This window comes from Panulirus ornatus, chromosome 11, assembly GCF_036320965.1.
Source record: "Panulirus ornatus isolate Po-2019 chromosome 11, ASM3632096v1, whole genome shotgun sequence".
Lineage (NCBI taxonomy): Eukaryota > Metazoa > Arthropoda > Malacostraca > Decapoda > Palinuridae > Panulirus > Panulirus ornatus.
The window spans coordinates 16,402,757-16,427,317 of NC_092234.1; the positions used below are offsets into that span (position 1 = coordinate 16,402,757).

Here is a 24,561-nt window from a genome sequence, read left to right on the forward strand (position 1 = left end):
TGTGTGTGTGTGTGTGTGTGTGTGTGTGCTGTCGATGGACTGAACCAGGGCATGTTAAATGTCTAAGTTAAATCATGGAAAGGTCTGTGGAGCCTGGATGTAGACTGGGAGCCATGGTTTTAATGACAGCTAGAGACTGAGTGTGAACAAATATGGCCTTTTTGTGTGTTTTCCTGGCACTTCCTTGCTGAAGCAAGGGGTAGCAATGCTGTTTCCTGTGGGTTGGGGTAGCAACAGGAATGGATGAAGGCAAGTAAGAATATTTATGAGTGCATATATTGTTACAAACGTGTGTGTGCACCCCTCATGTTTGTATGTGTGTCCCTTTATGTGTTTATGATGTAAGTGATATTTTATGTTGTAGGACGACAGCAAAGAGGGCCAAGTCCTCTGTTATCTCGGCTTGGGTTTCACCCCCCTGGCCGGGTCATCAATTCAGACACTCTCAACCCTTAGGCCTGCTGTCTTTCCCAAACCCAAAAAACCAGGTGGCCGAGGTCAAGAACAGGGGTCACGCCAGGCCATCACTCCAATTAACCACAACACTTTTCATATGTATATATATGTATATGTGTGTGTGTGTGTGTATGTGCGTATGTATGTGTATGTGTGTGTATATATATATATATATATTTTTTTTTTTTTTCATACTATTCGCTATTTCCCGCGATAGCGAGGTAGCGTTAAGAACAGAGGACTGGGCCTTTGAGGGAATATCCTCACCTGGACCTCTTCTCTGTTCCTTCTTTTGGAAAATTAAAAAAAAAAAAAAAAAAAAAAAAAACGAGAGGGGAGGATTTCCAGCCCCCCGCTCCCTTCCCTTTTAGTCTCCTTCTACGACACGCAGGGAATACGTGGGAAGTATTCTTTCTCCCCTATCCCCAGGAAATATATATATATATATATATATATATATATATATATATATATTATCCCTGGGGATAGGGGTGAAGGAATACTTCCCACGCGTTCCTCGCGTGTCGTAGAAAGCGACTAGAGGGGACGGGAGCGGGGGGCCAGAAATCCTCCCCTCCTTGTATTTTTTCTAACTTTCTAAAATGGGAAACAGAAGAAGGAGTCACGCGGGGAGTGCTCATCCTCCTCGAAGGCTCAGATTGGGGTGTCTAAATGTGTGTGGATGTAACCAAGATGTGAAAAAAGGAGAGATAGGTAGTATGTTTGAGGAAAGGAACCTGGATGTTTTGGCTCTGAGTGAAACGAAGCTCAAGGGTAAAGTGGAAGAGTGGTTTGGGAATGTCTTGGGAGTAAAGTCAGGGGTTAGTGAGAGGACAAGAGCAAGGGAAGGAGTAGCAGTACTCCTGAAACAGGAGTTGTGGGAGTATGTGATAGAATGTAAGAAAGTAAATTCTCGATTAATATGGGTAAAACTGAAAGTTGATGGAGAGAGATGGGTGATTATTGGTGCATATGCACCTGGGCATGAGAAGAAAGATCATGAGAGGCAAGTGTTTTCGGAGCAGCTGAATGAGTGTGTTAGTGGTTTTGATGCACGAGACCGGGTTATAGTGATGGGTGATTTGAATGCAAAGGTGAGTAATGTGGCAGTTGAGGGAATAATTGGTACACATGGGGTGTTCAGTGTTGTAAATGGAAATGGTAAAGAGCTTGTAGATTTATGTGCTGAAAAAGGACTGATGATTGGGAATACCTGGTTTAAAAAGCGAGATATATATAAGTATACTTATGTAAGTAGGAGAGATGGCCAGAGAACGTTATTGGATTATGTGCTAATTCACAGGCGCGCGAAAGAGAGACTTTTGGATGTTAATTTGCTGAGAGGTGCAACTGGAGGGATGTCTGATCATTATCTTGTGGAGGCTAAGGTGAAGATTTGTATGGGTTTTCAGAAAAGAAGAGTGAATGTTGGGGTGAAGAGGGTGGTGAGAGTAAGTGAGCTTGGGAAGGAGACTTGTGTGAGGAAGTACCAGGAGAGACTGAGTACAGAATGGAAAAAGGTGAGAACAATGGAAGTAAGGGGAGTGGGGAGGAATGGGATGTATTTAGGGAATCAGTGATGGATTGCGCAAAAGATGCTTGTGGCATGAGAAGAGTGGGAGGTGGGTTGATTAGAAAGGGTAGTGAGTGGTGGGATGAAGAAGTAAGAGTATTAGTGAAAGAGAAGAGAGAGGCATTTGGACGATTTTTGCAGGGAAAAAATGCAATTGAGTGGGAGATGTATAAAAGAAAGAGCCAGGAGGTCAAGAGAAAGGTGCAAGAGGTGAAAAAAAGGGCAAATGAGAGTTGGGGTGAGAGAGTATCATTAAATTTTAGGGAGAATAAAAAGATGTTCTGGAAGGAGGTAAATAAAGTGCGTAAGACAAGGGAGCAAATGGGAACATCAGTGAAGGGCGCAAATGGGGAGGTGATAACAAGTAGTGGTGATGTGAGAACGAGATGGAGTGAGTATTTTGAAGGTTTGTTGAATGTGTTTGATGATAGAGTGGCAGATATAGGGTGTTTTGGTCGAGGTGGTGTGCAAAGTGAGAGGGTTAGGGAAAATGATTTGGTAAACAGAGAAGAGGTAGTAAAAGCTCTGCGGAAGATGAAAGCCGGCAAGGCAGCAGGTTTGGATGGTATTGCAGTGGAATTTATTAAAAAAGGGGGTGACTGTATTGTTGACTGGTTGGTAAGGTTATTTAATGTATGCATGACTCATGGTGAGGTGCCTGAGGATTGGCGGAATGCGTGCATAGTGCCATTGTACAAAGGCAAAGGGGATAAGAGTGAGTGCTCAAATTACAGAGGTATAAGTTTGTTGAGTATTCCTGGTAAATTATATGGGAGGGTATTGATTGAGAGGGTGAAGGCATGTACAGAGCATCAGATTGGGGAAGAGCAGTGTGGTTTCAGAAGTGGTAGAGGATGTGTGGATCAGGTGTTTGCTCTGAAGAATGTATGTGAGAAATACTTAGAAAAGCAAATGGATTTGTATGTAGCATTTATGGATCTGGAGAAGGCATATGATAGAGTTGATAGAGATGCTCTATGGAAGGTATTAAGAATATATGGTGTGGGAGGCAAGTTGTTAGAAGCAGTGAAAAGTTTTTATCGAGGATGTAAGGCATGTGTACGTGTAGGAAGAGAGGAAAGTGATTGGTTCTCAGTGAATGTAGGTTTGCGGCAGGGGTGTGTGATGTCTCCATGGTTGTTTAATTTGTTTATGGATGGGGTTGTTAGGGAGGTGAATGCAAGAGTTTTGGAAAGAGGGGCAAGTATGAGGTCTGTTGTGGATGAGAGAGCTTGGGAAGTGAGTCAGTTGTTGTTCGCTGATGATACAGTGCTGGTGGCTGATTCATGTGAGAAACTGCAGAAGCTGGTGACTGAGTTTGTTAAAAAGTGTGAAAGAAGAAAGTTAAGAGTAAATGTGAATAAGAGCAAGGTTATTAGGTACAGTAGGGTTGAGGGTCAAGTCAACTGGGAGGTGAGTTTGAATGGAGAAAAACTGGAGGAAGTGAAGTGTTTTAGATATCTGGGAGTGGATCTGGCAGCGGATGGAAACATGGAAGCGGAAGTGGATCATAGGGTGGGGGAGGGGGCGAAAATTCTGGGAGCCTTGAAGAATGTGTGGAAGTCGAGAACATTATCTCGGAAAGCAAAAATGGGTATGTTTGAAGGAATAGTGGTTCCAACAATGTTGTATGGTTGCGAGGCGTGGGCTATGGATAGAGTTGTGCGCAGGAGGATGGATGTGCTGGAAATGAGATGTTTGAGGACAATGTGTGGTGTGAGGTGGTTTGATCGAGTGAGTAACGTAAGGGTAAGAGAGATGTGTGGAAATAAAAAGAGCGTGGTTGAGAGAGCAGAAGAGGGTGTTTTGAAATGGTTTGGGCACATGGAGAGAATGAGTGAGGAAAGGTTGACCAAGAGGATATATGTGTCGGAGGTGGAGGGAACGAGGAGAAGAGGGAGACCAAATTGGAGGTGGAAAGATGGAGTGAAAAAGATTTTGTGTGATCGGGGCCTGAACATGCAGGAGGGTGAAAGGAGGGCAAGGAATAGAGTGAATTGGATCAATGTGGTATACCGGGGTTGACGTGCTGTCAGTGGATTGAATCAAGGCATGTGAAGCGTCTGGGGTAAACCATGGAAAGCTGTGTAGGTATGTATATTTGCGTGTGTGGACATATGTATATACATGTGTATGGGGGTGGGTTGGGCCATTTCTTTCGTCTGTTTCCTTGCGCTAGCTACCTCGCAAACGCGGGAGACAGCGACAAAGCAAAAAAAAAAAAAAAATTTGGACCTTATATACATTCTGCCACACTCTGTCCAGGGTCTTTCTCACCCCTACATGACTGGTGAAGCTTGAGTCATGCACAAGCTTCAAAATCTCCCTTCTGTAGGGATGCAGCACCACAGCCTGGTGGACTGCATGCCACTCTTTGTCTTCCCCATTAGATGACACCGGACACAATTTCCTCATTAATAACCCATCCCTGAAGTAATAACCGTCAGCCGATTCTTCAGCTGACTCAAACAGTTTCTCAAACTCTGATTCGGCTCCGTAATTTCTTCAGATTCTGCTGAGACAAATCATCAGCCTCATCTGTTGACTCTTGCTCAGAGTCTAAACCAGCAAAGAAGATATCACCCGTCTCACTCTCGGAGTGATTGCAGTCTTTCCGCCTCAAGGTCTGTCTCCTGTGGCCTACAGCCTGCTTTCTTAGCGGACATGGACTGGGTAACTGCGCACACGGGGAATACCCCTGGTACCTCTTCCTGAAGTCGCTCTGTCTTTGCGGACTCCACCGGTCTCACTGACACCACTGGTGCTGGACCCATGTTTCCCCCTGGTAGGTCATTGCTTAACACAAAGTCCACTCCTGAGACAGGCAACCGATCTACAACCCCCACCTGGGCAGGGCCTATGAAGAGAGTATGTTTCCACACTCACATCAGCTAGTGGAGCTGCCTTGGGACCCAACAGCCCATCTAGCAATACTCGGTGCTTAGATTCTCCTACCGGCACCAAGCCATCCAACATCAGGGATTGCAGCGCACCAGAATCATGCAACATAGTCACATCTCTTTGGGTTCCACCGCTACTGACATAGCCCTTAGACAGGAACGTGTTATAGTTCCCCTGAAACAGATCCTTAACTACAGATTGATTAACACTCTCACAGCCCCTCACTTTCCTAAGAGCAGGGATAGCCTCACTTACATTACTAGGTGGCCCTAAAGTTGAGAAGAGACTCACCGGCCTATGCTTGGTAGAGTTTCTGGACTCCTTCACCCTAGCCCAGTAGTCCTCCACCTGGTGTCCATCCATGCAACAGTTAAACCAAACATTAACTCTGGGGCATTGGTTTAAGCAATCTCTAGTGGGAACCGCAAGTATTCGGGATTAACATTAACATCACTAGAGAGATGGGGAGAAATCAAGGCTTTGGCCAACCTCAATGATGGGACAGTATTGTCAACACTAATTTCAACATCAGGCGCAGCATCTATGATCTCCTTGCCTACAAACTGATTTATTAATAAAGTCTCCAACTGTACCTTATTAGCTCTCCAGTCATAAATCACTCCAAGCCTATCCGCAACGAGCTTCAACTCATAACTTGTTAAAGATTTAATGTCCTCAGGAGAGGGCTCAGATCAACAGAAATGTTTGTCAGCATCGCTGGTCAATGGCATGATTAATGAATCGATGAAAGAGACTCCATTAAGGCAAGAAAAATCCTGGCGAGGTCGCCAATTTCTTATGAATCCTCCTACTGGGAAGGATGGTCAACTACATGTGTGGATAACACTATCTTAGAGTTATGGGATTAAATCAAAGACCAGTATGAAAACTACTTATAATCCAAGAAATAAAGAGTACAAAAATAACAGAAGCACATTAATCAGGCACAAATCATTTATGTTAACAATGAACACGAGTTCAATATTTCATTTCTCCCCCGTCCGAGGCACCAGACGACTAGGGTCATGATAGGAGGTCAGCTAGTAGATATGGCTTCCTGTATATCGTTGTTACTGTCAGGACAAGAGGAGGTAGGGCCTTAGGTAAAATGTAGGCAGGACCTAAGACCCTCCAACTAACCAGGAGTGGCACTATGAGCCACCCTCCTCCAGTCACAGTCGGACCTAAGACCCTCCAACCAAGTAGGAGTGGCACCATAACCACCCTCTTCCAATCATAACTGGACCCTAAGCCTCTAACCAATCAAGAGTGGCACTATGGGTAACCCTTCACCAATCCCACCTGAGACTAGGGCAGCAGGGTGGGGTAGGCCGCTCCTGGCTCGCTCCTCCCTGCAATAAAAACCTCTGACCCCAGCTGGGCCACGATTTCCTCTCTGCCCAGTAGCCCAGCAGAAAAGTGGTTATCCCGTCTTTAGCCAATAGCCTACGATCAGTGTAAAGTGGTGCCATACAGAACTCTACAGTGTTGAACTGCCTCTGTCATTTAGTTCTGAGTGTCATAGAGTATTGTAACTTGTCATAAAAGTGTCCAACAAATAAGTGTATCTTTAATCATGTTGCTAGAGTCACATTGTCATAAAGGAAAGAGATCTCCTGGTTTGAAATCTTACCTGGAATATTGAACTCATGTTCAAGGTTAACGTGAATTATTTGTGCCTGATTAATGTTCTTCTGTTATTTTTGTACTCTTTATTTCTTGGATTATAAGTAGTTTTCATACTGGTCTTTGATTTAATCCCATAACTCTAAGATAGTGTAATCCATGTGCTTAGTTGACGATCCCTCCCAGTAGGAGGATTCATAACAATATGTATATGTCTGTGTATGTGTATGTATATGTTGATATGTATATATATGTGCGTGTATGGGCATTTATGTATACATACGTGTACACGAGCGGATGGGCCGTTCTTCGTCTGTTTCTTGGCACTACCTCGCTGATGCGGGAAACAGCAATTAAGTATATTAAGTATAATATAACAGATACATACACATATACAGACATATACATACATACACATGTGCATATTCATACTTGCATGCCTTCATCCATTCCCAGCAGCAACTGGTCCCACAGGAAACAGCATCACTGCCCCCTGCTTCAGTAAGGTTTTTGTTCACACTCAGTCTCTAGATGTCATGTGTAAAGCACTGAAACCACAGATCCATATCCAAATCCAGGCCCCACAATTCTTTCCACAGCATACCCCAGACGTTTCATATGCCCTGGTTCAGTCCATTGACAGCATGTTGACCCCGGTATACCACATCATTCCAAGTCACTCTATTCCTTTTATTCCTTGCATGCCTATCACCCTCCTGTATGTTCAGGCTTCAATTGCTCAAAATCTTTTTCCTTCTAATCCACAGGGAAATGAAACACAACAACTTCCCAAGAGCACTTTCAAGTAATGGTCACATCATCAGGGGAGATATAAGAAAGAGAAACAAAACAGTCAGTTGATATACATGGAAGTGATGTAGCTAGGATGTTATCTGGTAAACAATCATTACCCGAATCATTCAGGTAGTGACTGTTTACCAAATGGCATCCTAGCTACATCTCTTCCGTGTATATCAAAGGACTGTCATATTTCTCTTTCTGTATCTCCCCTGATGGTGCGATCATTACATGAAAATGCACTTTGGAACTTATCATGTTTCATTTCCACATATTTCAAGTTTTTTTATTACATTTATCTGGCCCACCATCCAATCATTAATACACGATCCGGCCTCCAGAGGAAAACAGGTTGCCATCCCCTGGTCTTGCTAGGGGTGGTGGGGGCACACAAGTAGCCAGCTCCCTGAAGCAAAAACCAAAAGTAATATCTACAGAAGAGGGAAAGTGAAACAGCATTGCAGTGTAGAGCTAGAGTACCGATAAATATCCCGATATCACAAATCAAAAACTTTTAATGAAATGTCAACAACACATGTTCATGTTAGGATACTTGTATCATAGATGAGCTAGATTCTTTTCTGCTGAAGCACAAAATGAACCTATTTGTGAACATCAATAAAACCTAAACAAAGAAAACTTGGAAGACAAGGATCTTGTGCACCTGGAAGACAAAGGAACAAGTAATGATTTCTGCTTTGTAAAAAAAACCTGCTTTCTAGAAGAAACACCTCTAACTAGGTGAAAGCCTCCCATATCCTTCTTTCAAATCTACTACACTCATCTTAAAATTAATCCAGCTTGACTGCATTATTCATGTCAGATGGGTTAACAGGGTTGAAATTATCCTGTAAGTTTATGTTTAGCCTAAAAGGCATCTCTCTGAACTGCCAATTTTTCTTGCCTCCCTAAATTACTTCTTATGACTTCTCATTTTTGGGTGGTATGGCATATGCCTGTAAGCATCTGCTATTATTTTTTGATCTAGACTTATATTCAGCATAAGTAAAAATACACCTTCAGACACTTCCACTATAATTAATCTGACCTTTGAGCACTATGGAAGTAACTGCCCTTCTAAAATCAAAATATCTAAAATTTTCTTTTTCTTTCATACTTGTTTGCTATTTCCTGCATTAACAAAACACGCCTCATTCAGTCACATCCATTTTCTAACTATTATGTGTAATGCACCAAAACCACAGTCCCCAGTCCCTATGGACCTTTCTGCAGTCTTCCCCAGCTGCTTCATATGCTATGGTTCAATCCAATGACACACATCACCCCAAATCCACAACACCATAACTTACTCTACCCCATGCATGCCTTTCACCCAACTGCATGCATGTTCAGGCCTCAAGCACTGAATATCTTTTCACTCCATCCTTCCATCTCCAGTTTGGTCTTCCCCTATTCCTTGTCTCCTCAACTTCTGACACATATATCCTTCACGTCAACTTCTCCTCACTCACTCTCTTCGTGTGTCCGAACCATTTCAGCACACCCTCTTCAGTTCTCTCAATCACTCTCTTCCAATTACCAAACCTCTCTCTTACCCTTATGGTCTTATATCCAGAAGTATACTAAAACAGAACATAAAAAAAATGGTGAAAGGCTGAGCATTATAACAAATTCTAAGCCAGTAACATACTGTGATATACAAAGACTGCTGTATTCCTAATTCTCAAAATAAAATAAACTACTCAAGAGTAATATGGTAAACCCACAAATAACAGAACATACCAAAATTTCCTGTAATCTGAAGAACAGAAACAAAAATAAAAAAATGGTAAGCCAAACCAAGTCAAGGGCAACAAGAGCACACTGTGCTAATTTGAGCAAGAAACTGATGGCAGAGGCAAGTGCCTCACCTCTGCACCATGATATCATAGACCTAGACATATTAAGGTATGGATGTTAAACCCCAGTGAATGAGCATCTGCCTGTCTCATATGAATTATGATGGTCCAAGTAGGCAAATTCACATGGATACACTGTACTTTGGGAAGTCAAACAAGGTCTTAATTCCCCAAAGAACAAGTAGTTTCTTTTCTGTAAGCAAGAAATATAACTTTAGCAAACAGCACAGAAACTGCAGATTCTATTCATACATACTCAACTTGATTAATTTGAACTTGATTAAAACTACTACACAAACCCACTTATAACTCACTGCCTAAACTGAGACTTTAAACTCAATCTAAACATCCAGATATAAGAAATCCTAGTGCAGTAACTCTGCCTCATGAAGCATTATAACTCAATTTTAAGGCACTTAAAATACATGAGACATCACCCATTGTGCACTGCACAATAATCACTCTCATAAAATAAATGTCAAACATATTGAAAGTAAAGTCAAAAGGTCTGTTATAGATTTCTGACAACTGAATGGATTCCTTTATCACTCAATGGGTTGGGGTAAGAGTGGAAACTTTCAGTAGTTTAGCTTTCTATCATTTTGTCGCTTAGATTCCATTATCTGGTACTCAAAATGACAATAATGACACATCAGAAAATAAAGAGATCTACAGATCTCACTGTCAAGTGAAGAAAAAGATAAATGTATAATAAAATACATTTATAAACAGATGCTGTTTTAAAACTCTGGTTCAAAATTCAAATTCAAGCATGTGGAAGATGCACACATGTCCAAAAAATCATACAAGACAGAAAATAGCCATACAGGCACAAGAAACAGTAGTACAATCTCTATACTTTTCTTCATGTGCAAAACTTGACTAAAGCACTAACAAATTACAATTGGGGAGCCCTGGGATTAAGTGTCCCCTTGAATTGCAGTTCAGCTCAGCAAAATGCTAAACTCAATGCTGAAATTACACAAACTGTATTAACTGTTAATCATTTTTCTTTCACTATTTCCCCTTTCACTGCGCAATGCCTATCTTATTTTATATACCTCCTTTACACCTGCTAAGACAACACTCATTCCTTTCAAACATTCTTTCTTCCTATTCCATCCTCTAATATCCAAACAACCATGCAAAGTACTTCAACAAATGTCCAAATAAATGCAGCTAATTCTCTGACAATCAGCAAACGAAATATTTGATGATTATACAGATTCCAGCCTTCTTTGAATATGAGAAATGAGAAACATTATGCAGATAGGCAAGCATGGTATCAAAATAAAATCCTAAAAATTACTGCAGATCTAATGTTAGAAGAATTAAGACAAAACAGCATCAGTACACTTCCCAAAGAATTGTGGAAGTCTGCTTCAATATCAGGCATATGAAACAGTTCCCCTAAGCTTAACCACATTCTTATCACAATGGATTCCTTCACCATCAAGAAATATCCATTAACCTAACTCATACAGCTTAGTGTATCAAGCCATCTTATTAATTCAGTAACTGCCATCAGAAATGACTAATGAATTTTCTTTATGTATGCAAGAATACAAAAACAGTTCAAAGCAAATCAGTTTCATCACTGTCTTGCTACAGAAATAGCCAATGGTTTACATAAAGCAGCTTCCTTTATGGTCTGCTGCACATTCTCAACCTCAATGGAAGCAACACCACAGGACTGATTTCCTTGCTCCATTATCATATCCAATCCTTCTACTAAGATCCTCTCAAATTGTGTCTTAATACAAATAATGTATTCTTAGCAGTTTCTGTATCTTCTATAACTTTTTTTCTCATGATACAGGTTAAACAATGATTCAGTTGTGTAAAATCTAATCTAAATAGGAGCATTTCATAAAACATAGTTTGCTAACCCCTCAAAACAAGTCTGGGAATGAGTAAAATGAAGATCCACATTCATGTGGGTAAATTTGGTCTGTATTTAGACAACACACTTTCTGTCACTAAGTTCTGGAAATTCAGGAACTTCAATGACAGCTTTTAAAGCATTTCAAGAACTACGAATAACAGTTATGAAGAAATATCCTAGACCTATACACTACAAAAAAAATGCTCTCTTGATCCTGCTCTATAATTCACTATTCTTCATATAATAAACTAGCAGAGTAATAGTGTCTTTTGAAGGGATTATCTTAGATGTTGAATTTTGAAATGTCTATCACAACCAAGAGAAAGACCCTCTTTCTTCATCAAAGTACATATATGGAAAATGTGAGGAAAATAAATGAGAAATATAGCTGAAATGAAGATACCTCAAAGTAAACTGGAAGAAAACTAAAGAGGCAAATGAGACTGATTCTGGTCTGAATATGTGCTACATATATGTTAACAGTAATGGTTGAATCACCCTCCTTCGAATACCAGACAATTGCTTGTGAATACAATGTAAACAACAGTGATTCTATTACACTTAGGAATACTGGATTGTGTGCATAGTGTGCAGTAACTGGCTTGAGTGACACCTATGAACAGAAACCAAGCTGACAAAGATTAGGCAGTGGAGTCGCAAACACCAGTCAATAAGAATATTAGGAGTTCAAGTACTGATGCCTTATGAAGGGCATAGATGATTACATGATATATCTAATGACAGGAATGTCAATAATTCACTAAAATGAAGCTCTATACCAATGGAAAAAAAAAATCCCTCTAATGTCCAAATTTTTTTAAAATGTCACAAGATGATAACAGATTAGAAAGAAAGTTCTCTTGAACAGGGAAAATAAATTCCAACTACTGCTCTTCAAGTCATGGTCCCTACCAGTAGCTGTTCATGCATATAAGAAATGGACTGATGGATAAATGTGTGGAAACACCAAAAAACAAATAAATGCATGTCAATCATAAAATCCCCTACTGTATCAGAAGGGATATAAAAGTGAAATATCAAACAATATCAGATCTAATAAAAATAGTAGCATGAAGATAATTCGGATACTGGTGAGAGTACATAAAGTAAAAAAATGTTCAGATTAAAATGCAAAACTAAGTTTAAAATTAAGTTTGTAAATTCATAGTAAAGACTGTTCAGATTAAAATGCACAACTAAGTTTGAAATTAAGTTTGTAAATGCCATGAGCCTACATAAAACTTTCATATTCAAAATGACTAACAATATCAGTGATACAAGAAACAAGTATGAGAAAAGCCATTTATACATCAACCCATAAAATGTACTTAAAAATCTATTTTTAAAGATATACCATGAAAAGTAGAGGAAACCCCCTCAGCACTAGAACTACTCTTCCATATAAGAAAAAACTGGACATGACTAATATTTACAAAGCATGATGTGCTTAATCAAGGATGCTTCCATTACAATCATACTTTCATATGTATAATATGAGGAAGGGAGGGTGAGGCTCCTCAGAAAAAGGTATGTAGGTACAGTGACAATATTTCTTGCTCTAAGCCAAGTTGGTAAGATTAACACATGACTTCAAAAAATAAACTGACATTTACTAAATGGAATATAGTCCACTATACCCCTTGAGCACTATGCCATACGCCAATATACTATCATAAATAATGACCCTATCAAACAACATCTCGATCCTTACCGTGCTTATCTTTCTCCTTCATCTTCTTTTCCATCTCTCCAGCTTTGTCCTTCACCTTTCCAAAGAATTCTGTCCCCTCAAGTCACATCATCACCCAAAAATCACCAAGTGGTTGTCACCAAGACAGCATTCACACAAGTCCGCAGAGAAAGGCAAGGAAGAGACATGTAAAAAAAACTTTATTATCATACGTGAGATTTCCATGTTAGTACATAGCAGAATATCTTTAATATTCACCTGTCCAGTGCCTGTACACATTCACACTACATGAGAAACAACCCACTGGTCAAGATCAAGCAGGTACTTTCTCTATATCATGGTACATGAGAAAAAACTGTTACATCCATACAAGACTGATGTGGCTTTGTAGAGTTTATACAGCGCTAAAAGCCTAAAGATTATCCACCACCTTTTAGAATAAAAAATTCTAAAATCATACAATTTACATACATATACTTTGGCTTCATTTAAGAGATTCTACAAATTCAAAAGGGGATAAAAATGGGTGCTCAAATTACAGAGGTATAAGTTTGTTGAGTTATTCCTGGTATACCACATTATTCCAATTCCCTCTATTCTTTGCATACCTTTCACCCTCCTGCATGTTCAGGCCCTGATCAATCACTCAAAATCTTTTTCACTCCATCCTTCCACCTTCAATGTGGTCTCCCACTTCTCCTCATTCCCTCCACCTCTGACACATATATCCTCTTCATCAATCTTTCCTCACTCACCTCTCCATGTGACCAAACCATTTCAAAACACCTTCTTCTGTTCTCTCAACCACACTCTTTGTATTGCCATACATCTCTCTTACCCTTTCATTACTTACTCGATCAAACCACCTCATACCACATATTGTCCTCAAACATCTCATTTCCAGCACATCCACCCTCCTCCGCACAACTCTATCTATAGACCACGCCTCGCAACCATATAACATTGTTGGAACCACTATTCCTCCAAACATACCCATTTCTGCTTTCCAAGATAACGTTCTCGCCTTCCACACATTTTTCAATGTTCCCAGAACTTTCACCCCCTCCCCCACCCTATGACTCACTTCTGCTTCCATGGTTCCATCCACTGCCAAATCCACTCCCAGATATCTAAAACACTTCACTTCCTCCAGTTTTTCTCCATTCAAACGTACTCCCAATTGACTTGTCCCTCAAACCTACTGTACCTAATAACCTAGCTCTTATTCACATTTACTTTCAGCTTTCTTTTTTCACACACTTTACCTAACTCAGTCACCAACTTCTGCAGTTTCTCACCCGAATCAGCCACCAGTGCTGTATCATCAGCGAACAACAACTGACTCATTTCCCAAGCTCTCTCATCCACAACAGATTGCATACTTGCCCCTCTTTCCAAAACTCTTGCATTCACCTCCCACATTCACTGAGAACCAATCACTTTCCTCTCTTCCCATTTGTACAAATGCCTTACATCCTTGATTTAAACTTTTCACTGCTTCTAATAACTTGCCTCCCACACCATATATTCTTAATAACTTCCACAGAACATCTCTATCAACTCTATCATATGCCTTCTCCAGATCCATAAAAGCTACATACAAATCCATTTGCTTTTCTAAGTATTTCTCACATTTTCCAAAGCAAACATCTGATCCACATATCCTCTACCACTTCTGAAACCACACTGCTCTTCCCCAATCTGATGACCTGTACATGCCTTCACCCTCTCAATCCATACCCTCCCATATAATTTCCAAGGAATACTCAACAAACTTATACCTCTGTAATTTGAGCACTCACCTTTATCCCCTTTGCCTTTGTACAATGGCACTATGCAAGCATTCAGCCAATCCTCAGGCATCTCACCATGAATCATACATACATTAAATAACCTTACCAACCAGTCAACAACACAGTCACCCCTTTTCAATAAATTCCACTGCAATACCATCCAAACCCGCTGCCTTGCCGGCTTTCATCTTCTGCAAAGCTTTTACTACCTCTTCCCTGTTTACCATGTCATTCTCCCTAACCCTCTCACTTTTCACAACACCTCGACCAAAACACACTATATCTGCCACTGCATCATCAAACTCATTCTACAAACCTTCAAAATACTCACTCCACATCCTCCTCACATCACCAATACTTGTTATCACCTCCCCATTAGCCCTCTTCACTGATGTCCCCATTTGTTCCCTTGTCTTACGCACTTTATTTACCTCCTTCCAAAAATCTTTTTTTCTTTCTTTCGTCTGTTTCCTTGCGCTACCTCGCAAACGCGGGAGACAGCGACAAAGCAAAAAAAAAATAAATAAATAAATATATATATATATATTTATTTTTTTTTTTCATTATACTTTGTCGCTGTCTCCCGTGTTTGCGAGGTAGTGCAAGGAAACAGACGAAAGAAATGGCCCAACCCATCCCCATGCACATGTATATACATACTTCCACACACGCAAATATACATACCTACACAGCTTTCCATGGTTTACCCCAGACGCTTCACATGCCTTGATTCAATCCACTGACAGCACGTCAACCCCGGTATACCACATCGCTCCAATTCACTCTATTCCTTGCCCTCCTTTCACCCTCCTGCATGTTCAGGCCCCGATCACACAAAATCTTTTTCACTCCATCTTTCCACCTCCAATTTGGTCTCCCTTTTCTCCTCGTTCCCTCCACCTCTGACACATATATCCTCTTGGTCAATCTTTCCTCACTCATTCTCTCCATGTGACCAAACCATTTCAAAACACCCTCTTCTGCTCTCTCAACCACGCTCTTTTTATTTCCACACATCTCTCTTACCCTTACGTTACTTACTCGATCAAACCACCTCACACCACACATTGTCCTCAAACATCTCATTTCCAGCACATCCATCCTCCTGCGCACAACTCTATCCATAGTCCACGCCTCGCAACCATACAACATTGTTGGAACCACTATTCCTTCAAACATACCCATTTTTGCTTTCCAAGATAATGTTCTCGACTTCCACACATTCTTCAAGGCTCCCAGAATTTTCGCCGCCTCCCCCACCCTATGATCCACTTCCGCTTCCATGTTTCCATCCGCTGCCAGATCCACTCCCAGATATCTAAAACACTTCACTTCCTCCAGTTTTTCTCCATTCAAACTCACCTCCCAATTGACTTGACCCTCAACCCTACTGTACCTAATAACCTTGCTCTTATTCACATTTACTCTTAACTTTCTTCTTTCACACACTTTACCAAACTCAGTCACCAGCTTCTGCAGTTTCTCACATGAATCAGCCACCAGCGCTGTATCATCAGCGAACAACAACTGACTCACTTCCCAAGCTCTCTCATCCCCAACAGACTTCATACTTGCCCCTCTTTCCAAAACTCTTGCATTCACCTCCCTAACAACCCCATCCATAAACAAATTAAACAACCATGGAGACATCACACACCCCTGCCGCAAACCTACATTCACTGAGAACCAATCACTTTCCTCTCTTCCTACACGTACACATGCCTTACATCCTCGATAAAAACTTTTCACTGCTTCTAACAACTTTCCTCCCACACCATATATTCTTAATACCTTCCACAGAGCATCTCTATCAACTCTATCATATGCCTTCTCCAGATCCATAAATGCTACATACAAATCTTATGTATATCTCTCTTTTTAAACCAGGTATTCCCAATCACCAGTCCTTTTTCAGCGCACAAATTCATTTTGCTCTCCATTAAAGAAACCCATCCATCTATTTACAAAAATACTATTTATTGTCTAAAATTTCCAACACAATTATTCCTTCTAATAATATCATCTAAATCATAACCAACTCTGACACTCCTAAATGATACTTCTGGAATTATGTTAATACATACTCGAAGATAACACTGCAGTTGAAAGTGTCACATACTGGAGAAGGTCTCCTCTCTATCATGTAACCATGGGTCAACACAATATGACCAATCCCCAATCAACAAAAGTGTGTCTCAAAATGACAACTTCTGTCACAGGAGAGTGCCATACTTCAAAACCTTTATCCTCTGTAGTTTGTTATTCTTTTGGGCTTTCAAGTTCAATCTAGCTTGCTATTTACTTCAAACATAATCATTCACTTTGCCTATAAGACAACTGAAAGGAATAACTCTCTTATACAGACTGCTGCTTTCGCCTTTTGCAAATGCTATTTCATTCCTACTGACACCTGCAAAATTATACACTCTTATGCTTTGGGAAGATTCTCACAATCCAATGCATTGGAGTATATCATGATATGGCTTGGAGTCCTCTCTGGGAATAAGAGTAGACTTTTATTACCTTGATCAATCAATTACAGTTCAGCCTGAATATCATACAGTTCTGCAATACACATGGAAAGTTCTTGTTAGTTTTGGCATACAAGATTCTTCTTCAATAACTACAGCATCACATTTTGAATCATCAGTAAAGATATCTGTTCTACTTGCAAGAAGAGAACAGTGGTGTAGTGGTTGGGATTCCTGATCGTGATGCATTCACGGGCCACCCAGGGTCGAGCGCTGGTTGCAGCAGTCAGTCCACAGTCAACCCAGCTGTTCATTCACCCATAGAGGTTGGTCGATAAAGTAAGTTTCTGGCTCAGGCTAGGGTTGTGATGTCCCCATGGTTATTCAATTTGTTTATGGATGGGGTGGAGAGGGAGGTAAATGCAAGAGTTTTGGAGAGAGGGGCGAAGTATGCAGTCTGTTGGGGATGAGAGGGCCTGGGAAATCAGTCAATTGTTTTTTTGCTCATGATATAGCAGTAGTGACTGATTCAAGTGAGAAACTGCAGAAGTTGGTGACTGAGTTTGGAAAAGTGCATGAAAGAAAAAAGACTAAATGTGAATAAGAGCAAAGTTATTAGGATCAGCAGGGTTGAAGGACAAGTTAGTAGGGATGTAAGTTCAAATGGAGAAAAACTGGAGAAACTGAAGTATTTTAGATATCTGGGAGTGGACTTGGCAGCAAATGGAGCCATGGAAGTGGAAATGAGTCACAAGGTGAGGGAGGGGAAAAAAGGTTCTGGGAGCAATGAAGAATGTAAGGAAATAGAGAACATTACCTCAGAGAGCAAAAATGAGTATGTTTGAAGGAATAGTAGTTCAAACGATATCATATGGTGGTCTGATCAAGTAAGTAATGAAAGGGTAAGAGAGATGTGTGATAATAAAAAGTGTAGTTAAGAGAGCAGAAGAGGGTGTGTTGAAATGATCTGAACATATGGAAAGAATGACAGAGGAAAGGTTGACAGAGGATATGTGTCAGAGGTGGAAGGAACAACGAAAAGCAGGAGACCAATTTGAGTTGGAAGGATTGAGTTAAGAAAATTTTGAGCAATCTAGGCCTAAACATGCAAGAGGGTGAGACACATGCAAGGAATTGAGTAAATTGGAATGATGTGGTATACTGGGTCGACATGCAGTCAATGGACTGAACCAGGGCATGTGAAGCATCTGGGGTAAACCATGGAGAGGTCTGTGGGGCCTGGATATGGATTGGGAACTGCAGCTTCGGTGCATTACACATGACAGCTAGAGATGAATCACTGGTGAACAACAACTGACTCACTTCCTAGGCTCTCTCATCCACTACAGACTGCATACTCACCCCTCTCTCTTAAACTCTTGCATTTACCTCCATAACCACCCCATCCATAAACAAATTAAACAACCATAGGGACATCACACACCCCTGCCACACACCAACATTCACTAGGAACTAATCATTCCTTCTTCCTACTTGTATACATGCCTTACATCCTTGGTAAAAGCATTTCACTGCTTCTAGATTTACCTCCCACACCATAAACTCTTAAGACCTTCCACAAAGCATTTTTATCAACCCTATCATATGCCTTCTCCAGACCCATAAAGGCTTCATACAAATCCATTTGCGCTTCTAAGATTTCTCACACACATACTTCAAAGCACACACCTGATCCACACATCCTCTACCACTTCTGAAGCCACACTGCTCTTCCCCAATATCATGCTCTGTACATGCCTTCACCTTCTTAATCAATACCCTCCCATATAATTTCCCAGGAATACTCAACAAACTTATGCCTCTGTAGTCTGAACACCCACCTTTATCCCCTTTGCCTTTGCACAATGGCACTATGCAGGCAATCTGCCAATCCTCAGGCACTTCACCATGAGCCATACATACACTGAATATACTTACCAACCAATCAACAACACAGTCATCTCCTTTTTATAATAAATTCTACAGCAATACCAACCAAACCACTGCCTTGCCAGATTTCATCTAACTTAAAGCTTTCACTGCCTCTTCTCTCAACCAAACCATTCTCCGAGACCCCTCTCACTTTGCACACCACCCCAACCAAAACACCCTATATCTGCCACTCTATCATCAAACTCATTCCATAAACCTTCAAAATACTCCATCTCCTTCTCACTTCATTACTACCTGTCATTACTTGCCCACTTGTCCCCTTCACCGATGTTCCCATTTGTTCTCCGTCTTACACATGTTATTCACCTCCTTCCAAAACATCTTTTTTTTCTCCCTAAAGTTTAATGATACTTTCTCACCCCAACTCTCATTTGCCCTCTTTTTCAACCCTTGCACCTTTCTCTTGACCTTCTGCTGCTTTCATTTATATGTCTCCCAGTCATTTGCACTCCTTCCTTGCAAGTATCGTCCAAGAGGCTCTCTTTTCTCTTTCACTGACACCTTTAATTCTTCATCCCACCACTCCCTACCCTTTCTAATCTGCTCACCTCCCACCTTTCTCGTGCCACATGCATCCTTTGCACAAGCCATCACTGCTTCCCGAAATACATCCCATTCCTCACTCACTCCATCACGTCATTTGCTCTCACATTTTGCCATTATATACTTAATATTTCCCAGTAATTCCTCACACAAGTCTTCTTTTAAAGTGAAAGAGAAAAGAGAGGCATTTCAAGCACTATTTACAATGAGTGCAAATGACTGGGAGATGTATATGAGAAAGCAGCAGGTCAAGAGGTAGGTGCAGGCAAGGGAAGAAAAAGAGGGCAAATGAGAGTTGGGGTGAGAACGTATCATTAAACTTTTGGAAGAATAAAAAGAAGCTTTGGAAGGAGGTCAATACCATGCAAAAGACAAGAGAACAAATGGGAACATCAGTGAAGGGGGCAAAAGGGGAAGTGATAACAAGTAGGTATTGACAGATTGAGGAGATGGAATGAGTATTTTGAAGGATTCTTACCAACACTCAATCTAGAATCTAATTCTTTGCATTCTATCACACATTTCTACAACTCCTGCTTCAGGAGTAGTGCTACTCCTTCCTTTGCTCTTGTCCTCTCACCAACCCATGACTTTACTCCTAAGACATTTCCAAATCATTCTTCATCTTCGCCCTTGAGCACAGTTTCACTCAGAGCAAGAACATCCAGGGCTTCTTTCCTCAAACATACAACTTATCTCTCCTCACCTTAGTTACATCCACACACATTCAGACACCTTAAATCTGACTCTTCAAAGAGGATGAGCACTTCCCACCTGGCCCCATCTGTTTCCTTTTGGAAATTGAGGGAAGGTTTCAAACCTTCCGCTCCCACCCCTTTAGTTTCCTACAACACATGGGGAATACAGAGGAAGAATTCTTTCTCCCCTACCTCAAACAAAGCTGAGAGGTGCAGCTGGAGGGATGTCTAATCACTATCTTGTAGAGACAAAGGTGAAGATTTGTAGAGGTTTCCAGAAAAGAAGAGAGAATGTTGGGGTGAAGAGAGTGGTGAGAGTACGTGAGCTTGGAAAGGAGACTTGTGTAAGGAGGCACCAGGAGAGATTGAGTGCAGAATGGCAAAGGTGAGAGCAAATGACATAAGGGGAGTGGGGGAGGAATGGGATGTATTTAGGTAAGCAGTGACGGCTTGCGCAAAAGAGGCATGTGGCATGAGAAAGGTAGGAGGAGGGCAGATTGGAAACGGAAGTGAGCGGTGGGATAAAGTAAGATTTTTAGTGAGAGAGAAGAATGAGGTGTTTAGATGATTTTTGCAAGGAAGCAGTGCAAATGACTGGGAGATGTATAAAAAACAGAAGCACAAGGACAAGAGAAAGGTGCAAGAGGTAAAAAAGAGGGTAAATGAGACTTGGGGTGAGAGAGTATCATTATATTTCAGGGAGAATAAAAAGATGTTTTGGAAGGAGGTAAATAATGTGCGTAAGACAAAAACAAATGAGAACATGGGTGAAGGGGGCAAATGGGGAGGTAATAACAAGTACTGATGAAGTGATAAGGAGATGGAGTGAGTATTTTGAAGGTTTGTTGAATGTGTTTGATGATAGAGTGGCAGATACAGGGTGTTTTGGTCGGGGTGGTGTGCGAAGTGAGAGGGTCAGGGAGAATGGTTTGGTAAACAGAGAAGTGGCAGTGAGAGCTTTACGAAAGATGAAAGCCAGCAAGGCGGAGGGTGTAGATGGTATTGCAGTGCAATTTATTAAACAAAGGGGTAATTGTGTTACTGAGTGGTTGGTAAGGATATTCAACGTATGTATGGATCATGGTGAAGTGCCTGAGGATTGGTGGAATGCATGCATAGTGCCAATGTACAAGGGCAAAGGGGATAAAGGTGAGTGTTCAAATCACAGAGGCATAAGATTGTTGAGTATTACTATGAAACTATATGGAAGGGTATTGAATGAGAGGGTGAGAGCATGTGCAGAGCATCAGACTGGGGAAGAGCAATGTGGTTTCAGAAGTGGTGGAGGATGTGGATCAGGTGTTTGCTTTGAAGAATGCTTGAGAGAAATACTTAGAAAAACAGATGGATTTGTATGTAGCATTTATGGATTTGGAGAAGGCATATGATAGGGTCGAAAGAGATGCTTTGTGGAAGATTTCATGAGTATGTAGTGTAAGAGACAAGTTGCCAGAAGCAGTGAAAAGTTTTTACTTTACCAAGGATGTAAGGCATGTGTACTAGTAGGAACAGAGGAAAGTGACTGGTTCCCAGTGAATGTCGGTTTGTGGCAGGGGTGTGTGATATCTCCATGGTCATTTAATTTGTTTATGGATGGGGCGGTTAAGGAGGTGAATGCATGAGTTTTATAGAAAGGGGCAAGTATGCAGTCTGTTCTGGATGAGAGGTCTCGGGAAGTGAGTCAGTTGTTGTTCGCTGATGATACAGCGCTGGTGGTTGATTCAGGTGAGAAACTGCAGAAGTGGGTGACTGAGTTTAGTAAAGTGTGTGAAAGAAGAAAGTTAAGAGTAAATGTGAATAAGAGCAAGGTTATTAGGTTCAGTAGAGTTAAGGGACAAGTTCATTGGGAGGTAAGTTTGAATGGAAAAAACTGTTTTTATTGAACTGCTTAAATTGTGTATAAAAGACTGTGTATAAGAACATCTAATCACATTAACAACTTTTATCATTGTATTGGCTGGAGTAATGCCATCTCAGTTACTAACTCTAACTCCATTACCACAAGAAATATCATTGAATCTTCTTTTATTAATAAATACAAAAATAATTATATCCTTGATATTAGTGAAGCTCTATACAAAATGGATGGCTTTATTGCTGATACAATTAGTAAACAATTGCCCTTCTGGTCCTCCCCTCTTTGTATTTTAACTTGTTAAAAGGGGAAACAGAAGAAGGAGTCATGCAGGGAGTGCTCATTCTCCTGGGGTGTCTAAATGTGTGTGGATGTAACCAAGATGAGAAAAAAGGAGAGATAGGTAGTATGTTTGAGGAAAGGATCCTGGATGTTTTGGCTCTGAGTGAAACAAAGCTAAAGGGTAAAGGGGAAGAGTGGCTTGAGAATGTCTTGGGAGTAAAGTCAGGGGTTGGTGAGAGGACAAGAGCAAAGGAAGGAGTAGCACTACTCCTGAAGCAGGAGTTGTGGGAGTATGTGATAGAGTGTAAAAACGTAAACTCTAGATTGATATGGGTAAAACTGAAAGTGGATGGAGAAAGTTGGGTGATTATTGGTGCCTATGCACCTGGTCATGAGAAGAAAGATCATGAGAGGCAACGGTTTTGGGAGCAGCTGAGTGAGTGTGTTAGCAGCTTTGATGCAAAATACCAGGTTATAGTGATGGGTGATTTGAATGCAAAGGTGAGTGAAGTTGCAGTTGAGGGCATAATTGTTGTACATGGGGTGTTCAGTGTTGTAAATGGAAATGGTGAAGAGCTTGTAGATTTGTGTGCTGAAAAAGGACTGGTGATTGGAAATACCTGGTTTAAAAAGAGAGGTGCAACTGGAGGGGTGTCTGATCATTATCTTGTGGAGGCTAAGGTGAAGATTAGTATGGGTTTTCAGAAAAGAAGAGTGAATGTTGGGGTGAAGAAGGTGGTGAGAGTAAGTGAGCTTGGGAAGGAGACCTGTGTGAGGAAGTATCAGGAGAGACTCTGTACAGAATGGAAAAAGGTGAGAACAATGGAAGTAAGGGGAGTGGGGGAGGAATGGGATGTATTTAGGGAATCAGTGATGGATTGCACAAAAGATGCTTGTGGCATGAGAAGAGTGGGAGGTGGGCTGTTTAGAAAGGGTAGTGAGTGGTGGGATGAAGAAGTAAGAGTATTAGTGAAAGAGAAGAGAGAGGCATTTGGACGATTTTTGCAGGGAAAAAATGCAATTGAGTGGGTGAAGTATAAAAGAAAGAGACAGGAGGTCAAGAGAAAGGTGCAAGAGGTGAAAAAAAAAAGGGCAAATGAGAGTTGGGGTGAGAGACTATCAGTAAATTTTAGGGAGAATAAAAAGATGTTCTGGAAGGAGGTAAATAGGGTGCGTAAGACAAGGGAGCAAATGGGAACTTCAGTGAAGGGCATAAATGGGGAGGTGATAACAAGTAGTGGTGATGTGAGAAGGAGATGGAATGAGTATTTTGAAGGTTTGTTGAATGTGTCTGATGACAGAGTGGCAGATATAGGGTGTTTGGGTCGAGGTGGTGTGCAAAGTGAGAGGGTTAGGGAAAATGATTTGGTAAACAGAGAAGAGGTAGTAAAAGCTTTGCGGAAGATGAAAGCCGGCAAGGCAGCAGGTTTGGATGGTATTGCAGTGGAATTTATTAAAAAAGGGGGTGACTGTATTGTTGACTGGTTGGTAAGGTTATTTAATGTATGTATGACTCATGGTGAGGTGCCTGAGGATTGGCGGAATGCGTGCATAGTGCCATTGTACAAAGGCAAAGGGGATAAGAGTGAGTGCTCAAATTACAGAGGTATAAGTTTGTTGAGTATTCCTGGTAAATTATATGGGAGGGTATTGATTGAGAGGGTGAAGGCATGTACAGAACATCAGATTGGGGAAGAGCAGTGTGGTTTCAGAAGTGGTAGAGGATGTGTGGATCAGGTGTTTGCTTTGAAGAATGTATGTGAGAAATACTTAGAAAAGCAAATGGATTTGTATGTAGCATTTATGGATCTGGAGAAGGCATATGATAGAGTTGATAGAGATGCTCTGTGGAAGGTATTAAGAATATATGGTGTGGGAGGCAAGTTGTTAGAAGCAGTGAAAAGTTTTTATCGAGGATGTAAGGCATGTGTACGTGTAGGAAGAGAGGAAAGTGATTGGTTCTCAGTGAATGTAGGTTTGCGGCAGGGGTGTGTGATGTCTCCATGGTTGTTTAATTTGTTTATGGATGGGGTTGTTAGGGAGGTAAATGCAAGAGTCTTGGAAAGAGGGGCAAGTATGAAGTCTGTTGGGGATGAGAGAGCTTGGGAAGTGAGTCAGTTGTTGTTCGCTGATGATACAGCGCTGGTGGCGGATTCATGTGAGAAACTGCAGAAGCTG

At 41.0% G+C, this 24,561-nt stretch overlaps 1 protein-coding gene across 4 annotated transcripts in view; it reads right to left on the reverse strand.

Moving 5' to 3' along the window:
• The window catches only part of Rbcn-3B (WD repeat-containing protein Rbcn-3B), a 393,934-nt gene that overhangs the window by 178,236 nt on the left and 191,137 nt on the right, over positions 1 to 24,561 (reverse strand). For all 4 annotated transcript variants that reach the window (XM_071666665.1, XM_071666667.1, XM_071666666.1 and 1 more), the window contains one exon: positions 12,810 to 12,878. In XM_071666665.1, the coding sequence (XP_071522766.1) occupies positions 12,810 to 12,878 (69 nt within the window). The remainder of the gene's footprint in view (positions 1 to 12,809; positions 12,879 to 24,561) is intronic.